Source organism: Mytilus galloprovincialis, chromosome 4, assembly GCF_965363235.1.
Source record: "Mytilus galloprovincialis chromosome 4, xbMytGall1.hap1.1, whole genome shotgun sequence".
NCBI classification, from domain to species: domain Eukaryota; kingdom Metazoa; phylum Mollusca; class Bivalvia; order Mytilida; family Mytilidae; genus Mytilus; species Mytilus galloprovincialis.
In genome coordinates, this window is record NC_134841.1 from 43,982,935 (window position 1) to 43,990,496 (window position 7,562).

At 29.6% G+C, this 7,562-nt stretch overlaps 1 protein-coding gene across 3 annotated transcripts in view; it reads left to right on the forward strand.

The window, feature by feature from the left end:
- Positions 1-7,413, forward strand: part of LOC143072206 (uncharacterized) — a 32,513-nt gene extending 25,100 nt beyond the window's left edge. The window contains exons 14-19 of one of the 3 annotated variants that reach the window (XM_076247041.1): positions 965-1,090; positions 1,718-1,759; positions 2,504-2,587; positions 4,294-4,368; positions 5,132-5,191; positions 7,273-7,413. In XM_076247041.1, coding sequence (XP_076103156.1) covers positions 965-1,090; positions 1,718-1,759; positions 2,504-2,587; positions 4,294-4,368; positions 5,132-5,191; positions 7,273-7,283 — 398 coding nt within the window. In that variant the 3' untranslated portion in view covers positions 7,284-7,413. The remainder of the gene's footprint in view (positions 1-964; positions 1,091-1,717; positions 1,760-2,503; positions 2,588-4,293; positions 4,369-5,131; positions 5,192-7,272) is intronic. The other 2 variants (XM_076247042.1, XM_076247043.1) reach the window with 2 other exon arrangements.
- The last annotated feature ends 149 nt before the right edge of the window (positions 7,414-7,562 follow it).

The window sequence follows — 7,562 nt, forward strand, 5'->3', positions numbered from 1 at the left end:
TTAAAATTAGCGGAGAAACTACGCTGCTAACTTTTTTTAATTTAATGAATTTCATACTCTGCGTTATACTTGAAATTGTATTGTATACAAGTAATTTAATGTATCTCAATGTAGTTAACATTTGATTATTATATGTCTGTTTATTTAATATGGTGCATGTATAATTAATTTGTCAAAAAATGAATGTATATCCTATAAGCTGTACTTGCTTTTGGAATAAAGTATTATTATTATTATTATAGTCAATATTTAATAATTTTCATAAATTTTGTAAATTTTTATAAATTTTGTAAATTTTTATAAATTTTTACAAAACATTTTCCACTGTAACTACTGGGCCGAGTTCATTATAGATAGAGATAATTATAAGCAGCAAGAATGTTCAGTAAAATAAGATCTAAAAACACATCATCATAAAAAAAAACACAATTTAGTCATTAATCCATCTGTGTCCTTTGATTAATATGCACAATGACCAAGGTGAGCGACACAGGCTCTTTAGAGCCTCTAGTTTGTTAAGGGACCAGCTAACGCCTGCCTACGTGTGTGGCATATTTTTGCTGTATTATAGAAACTATTGATGGCTTTTGGGTTGTTTTCTGCTTTTTGTTCGCGTTGTTGACTCTTTGACACAGTCCTCGTTTCCATTCTCAATCTAATTATCATGTTGTTTCTTCTCGTTTTGTTTATTATTTATCCACATTTTACTAATTAAACGCTATTTAATCAAAAGTTGTGCATCATAAGGTTCAACTTACTACTGTGCTTGATTTGCTGGTGTCAGTGTTTTAAATCCTCTGTAAATTAAGTTGATAGCCATTGTTAAAAGACCATTATCCAAATAAACAGTCATTTTATGAGAAGTGTTTAAATTTTACTTTTACAATCAAATCTAACTTAATGAATGACAAATTAATAAATGTTATCATGATTATAAATTGTTGTCAAATTGCTGATGTTTCAGAAAGAAATAAAGTTATGGAGGAAAAATACAGAGAAGTATTACAACAGTATGGTCAACAAATGGAAGAATCTCAAACTTTTATGGGACAAAAAGCTAGTTTAAAAACACAACTAAAGCAAAAAAGTGGTGAGTAAATTTTTGCAATATATTGAAATTATGGAAACAAATTGGTTATCATTGTGTACAGTTATGTTTCCTTTTATTTTAAAGCTTAAATTACTGGATGTTTGTACATAAAAACTCGTCAAAATTTGCTTGATTGTAATTTAATTCGTCTTTGATGAGTTTGAACATAAATTGTGTCGAGGCTTTTGCTGGTTGACGTCTCGTTATCGAAAGTACACAAGCCAAGTAATTAGCACTTGTGTGCTTGCATCATTGATAACATATTATGTTCATTTTCTGTAACTTTAATATTTATGAAATGATAAAATATGTAATACTCTAAGACATATATACCCCAAGGTTTAATATTCGATATTTATGGTGATTACTACTCCTTAACTTCGTAATAATTGAATTAGTTTTGCAACGGATGAGTTGTCTGGCGTAACATATAAAAGCCTGGTAATTCGTTACATCCTTATATGTATCAATGGCAGTCGATCTGGAACTGTCGGAAGACTTAATACGTTGCGAATTAAAAGAAAATGCATAGATTGTTCCTACAGTACAGTTATTTAAAATGATTGGCTCATTAGTTTACAATTATTTATCAGTTGTGTCTATTTGAATACCCCTAATCCATTGTAGATGAAGTAAACGCTTTGACCAACAAGCTTAAAGAACTTTTTGGTAAGTACATTTACCGACACTGGTTGATGGTTTTATTGTATATTATTCATTTGTTTCTTTTAAGATTCATATAGCCAAAAAATTTAAAATGTGTCGTAGATAATTCAGAATACATTCCGTTTGTGATATTACGATCCCGGTTTTTTATGCATTTTTTGTTCCTGTTCAGGACTTTTTTATGACAATAAGTGTTTTAAATAAATTTCTATTTGTACGGAGCACCAATGTGGGCGCCACAAAACGGCTTACTTTTCGGTAGAAAAATTTGTATAGCTCAATCTTGCATAGTAGATAAGATAAGAAGGATAACAGGATTTACAAAATTATTTGATAGTACACTATACCAGAAACACACCAACGCCCGACTTCTCTGGTAAAACAAGACGAACAAACTAAGATCAATAACAACGAGCAAGATATGATATACATAGCCTCACTTGATCATTCAATATGTCAACTATAAACTACTGTCAAGAGCGAAGTTTAGCTAGCTACATAACTAGTTTTAACCCATAATTTTCTTCGGAAAATGCCTGTTCCAAGTCAGGAATATACTGTTGGTTTTTGCTTGTTCTGTAAGTTGATAGCGTTTGATTTTGTCAGATTTTGAGGACTTCCCCTTTTTTGTATTTGCCTTTGGAGCTCGATATTTGTGTCATATTTGTTTGATACAGTCACATAATGTTTACTCTTAAATGTTTTATGACCTAAACTATTCAAGATTTCTGTTCATTTATTTGATAGGGAAAGTGCAATCTCTGGAAACAGCTTTAGTAGAGTCTCATAGGGAATTATGGGAAGCAAGAGCTCATGTTCGTCCACAAACAGGTAGGCTTGCAATGTTTTATATAAGAAGATATAATTTCTAATTATTCAAGATCATAGTAAAATCGACATTTCAAGTCTGTTGTCTGAATGACTTTTATCAGTTATCTTTCGTAACCATAAAAACAGACAAATGATGCTTAAGTTGGAATTATGTCATATGATTCATTAACTAAAAAGAGTAAATTTTCAGTTTTGATCGTTTTACAAAGTGTCAGCTGAGACTTAATGACAGAGACTTATCTGGAAGGTTTTTAAAAATAAAATCGACTAACGAAAGTATCATTCCACCTTTAATATGTTTGCTACTCTCGTTAGTGCCATTAAAATGTCGCCCACCAACCCGTACTAGGACACGGCCCTATCATTTTTATATACTGTCAATTCATTAGTTTTTAAAACAAATGCTAATTATTAATCAGAGGAGCGAACATACTTAAGCAAATATAATAAAGTTACTTGTAGAGTACTTAACAGGTACTGAATGAATTACCTTGTGACAATTATGGCCGAAATATATTTAAAAAAAGGGCCATGTTAGAAATAGTTTTACCGGTGTTAAAATGTAATTCCAGTGCTTTTCAATCAATTAATTTGATCTTCACCCTGTACTTAAAATAGATCTAAAATTGAATAGAAGTAATTTTAAAAAAAAGTTACTATTTGGTGTTTCACGTTTTACTGATTTTACAAGAGAATAATCTTTTTAGGTCTTCATGTCTTTTAAAAGCAAAAATTGTGAATAACTAGTTAAACCGTTTATGCATTTATTATATTTGTAATTTGAATAATGTCTTATTTTTTTTCCACAATATTTGCACAACATAATATTTGTACTTGTGGCAAATGAAAATAACGAAAAGAATCAAAAATACTAAAATAAATGACTATCTTGCAGAAAATGTAAAGGAAAGTATGTCCTTTTTTAAGGATGACGTTATATGATCCCATTTTGCACACATACATCTACTTTACATTGCAACGACCAAAGTACGACCCCTCAAAATTGTAACATCTAAAATGCAAAGGGTGTGTATAAAAAAAACTGATTTTCAAGATTCCTTAAACGTTGACACTCTATAATCATTATGATGTGTTCATGCTACAAGATCTCTTGTGAAATCCTAAATGTCACCCTGCTCTATTTTGCGTTTGCCTGTCCCAAGTCACAAGCCTATAATTCAGTGGTTTTTGTTTGCTGCTGTATTACATATATCTTTTTCATTGATTTGTTTGTACACTTTGGGATGCATACCAAATCTTCTTTATTATATGTAAGGAACAGACGGATATTCAGAGTATAGTGTGATGCAAACATTGCATGTATTTATAAGGATCTATTTGAAAGTTTGTGTTAAGATTTGAAATTTCAAATACTTAGGCCTGAATCCTGAAGTAAGTGATCGAAATGAAGATCGTTTGTGCTAATATTAATACCGTTATTATAATATTAACGTTTTATTATTTTCATATATAAATTTTTCATCTTTAGAAATGGACAGAAAATTACTATTTGTATTATATATGAATAAGCACCAACTGCATTTGAAGTTTGGGGATATTTTCATTTCATTAAATATGATTGTTTTATATATATTAATGAACACACTTTACATATAAAATAGATAATTTTTTTAATTTACAAAAATATGTTTTACATTCAACAAAGCTATGTTTTATATTTAACAAAACTATATTTTACATTACAGTAACCGACAACTTTGGTATCTTTGGAAATTCGAACGCAAATTTATACAATAGAATAATACCACAAAATGATTCAGGTAGAGTAATAATAAGATGTATTATAAACTATGACGAAATGAGATCTCTGATTAATGTTTTACTGAGGAGTAATTTTTCAAAATGTCTTTAAATTTCATTATTTACTTATATTCCTTATAGTTGTAACATCATTAGTCTTCAACATCATGGTATTGCAATTATTAGCATATTGATATATTTGGGAATACCCATAAAACTTTAGGAATTTTATTTATCATCATATATATATAAAATTAAAAGGCATCTGGTTTCAACATTAAATTACCTAAACAATTTGTGAAACAAATTTATAGTTACTGGTCATATCTATTACAATGTACTATATTCACATTTACTTATTGATTGGTTGATTTTTAACGCCACTGTAAGCACTTGACTATAATCTTGGCTTTCAGTTTTAATTGATGGGGAACGCCTGTGAGAACCATCGACCTTCGACAATCTTAGAAATAACAACGAGCAGCCATCAAATTTACTTTTTTGTAAAGACAAAAGAAAACATATTTTTAGAAGAAATCGATTGGAAACATTAGTACTAGTAGTTGGAAAAAGATAATTTGAAATTTTCTAAACTATGAATTACAGATTTTGAAACTTTATATATTACTATAAACTTGAGAGAGTGTGTCAGTGGACGATTTATAAACAGTTTAGCAATAGTCGGTAGCATAATTTTGAAAGTCATGCTTATGTATAATATAAAATAATAATATCTTTCTGCATCAATTATAAGATAGAAACTTTTTTTGTTCTTATTTATAGGATATGTAGAAAATTCCCCTAGTCATTCCCGATCAATGGAAGGAAAGAGGAACAATAATGGTAGGTATGAGTTTTCAAACTTTCTAAAGTATTCAACTGGAAAACAAAATCGAATTACATATTGTAATATTTTTCTAGAAAAATGTGATAATTGTGATAGTTTCCTGAACTAAACATTAAGGAACACCTTCACAAGAGAAATACACTGTCATAAAAGTTTAAATTTATTTAGAAGTAGGTATTTTTTTATTATCTCTATAGTCAATGCGGTTCTTTTCATAAAACGAATTACGACAGAAACCGATCGTAACTTTTACTGTTAAATAACTTGCGTGTAATTTTGTCTGAAAGATTTTGCTTGAAATGAGTCGTATTCAATGCCAGTGAAAACAATCAAAATATCGTTTACTTCGAAAGGATGTATATAAAAAAAAATGTCTTCATTGAATGTCAAGCTTAAAGATACCCTTAATTCAGAAAGATCTTCAAAAAACAACCTCAAGGGAAAACTAATAAAGAGTTATTTTCGTTTACGTACACGTACTGAGTCGTTGGCACTGCTGGTGTACTGTATTTTCCGAGAATATCACCTGTTCAATAATCATAGCTTCTGCACTTGCATGTTTTATAGCAGCTATAGTTCTAAAATTCTTTGTTGCGAAATATCTTTTTTTTTCCAAAAGAGACGTTTACCTTACTTACATTATGTTTGTTCGTATTTATACCCCTGACTTTCAAATTTAGGTATTGGTGATCCTGATGAATCAAAATCCCCAAAAAATGCACTTTTTACGCATGCAAATAATAATTTGTAATTTTTATTGCTGATTAAGGAGTTGCAGCACAATCTGTAGTTTAATGATTTGATAACAAAAAAGCATACAATAAACATGTATAATGTAAAGCATAAAGTACATAATCAAATGTTATTCAGCAGGTATCATCTGAATGTAGTATTTGAACTAAGGATACCGATTCCATTGCAGGCCTTATAACTTGGATATAAAAAAAGTAAAACAAATATATCAAACTCAAAGGCAAAATTTCAGAAGGGGAAGTCTGCAAAATCTTGCAAATTGGTCTTCCACGATGTACATTTTGGGAAGAAACATACCGTATAGTGGTTTATTTTCCCGATTTTCATTGAATAAAGTTAACGATATATTTTGGCAGTTATCATTTTAGCGGAATGAAAGCTTTCATAAAATCTTTGCATGTACACTTTTAAATTGGCGGAATTTATTTTTGCGATTCTGTTCTATCCGCGAAAATAAGCGAAAATTTACACTGCAAAAATAACCCGCTATACGTAAATATTATTTAATGGGATGATTAGCAAATGACTCTAAAGATGACAGTCATAAAGATAAAGCCAAATAAAAGTCGATTACATAGTTCAAGTTATTTCGAGGTGTATTCAACTATAATAGTAATACTTGAATTACCAATGTGCTTTCTACTGATCGGACGGAGCTTACGTTTCAATTTGCATAAGGACAGTCTATTCGAAGATGTGTGTGATAAAAATGATTACCGTTGTAATTATCATTGATTCCTAATCACCTATCAGTGTCACCAAAACATTATATACTAACGACATATGCAGATTTTGAAACTTCTGTTATAATTTTACTTTCATATCCATAAGTTCAAAAATGTTACAATTTTTGAATCTGTTTAAATTCCACTTTACAAGACAATAGACGGTTTTCTCATTATTTATTATGCGCGGATACACATATAGTGTTAACATATTTTAACCCTATCAATGACCACAACTGGACTCAACGTTGATGAGTTTATCCAAAAAACACCTTGCTGTAGATGAACTGGTCTATAATGAGCGTTCGTATTAAACTCTGCCAAGTCAAATAAAATAAATCAAGTAATACAAAGTAAGGAAATACAATTAGATTGATTCATTTATATATTAAGTGGAAACCGAGTCTAAGTGAACAGAAACTTGCATAGCTGTCTGTTTATGTTATGTCTTAGTTTACTGTTACACAATGAGGAACCAACAGATGATATGTTTAAATGGAAATAACAGAACATTGTTAAATTTCTACAGCTCTGTACAGAACGACTCTTAAATCCAAAACTGTTATATTGCATAGCTAAACTGTTAATTTTAATTGCAGGTTCACCTTGAGATTTGCTAGTTTTATGATTGATTCGGGTCCAAGATTATGAACGTTTTACACTAATGTAACATATAAAAATGGTACTTTTTTTTAATTATGTACTACTTAAAAATAAAATCATACTTTAAACATGTATAAGTATTTATTTATTGTTTTGACGTCGTACTTCTTTTTTTTCAAAGTGTAAAACTAATCGGAAATTTTTTAGGTACAAATGAATGTAAAAGAATGTCGAATTCAAACTCATATATCGAAAATAAACTGACAACGCCATGGCTTTAAATGAA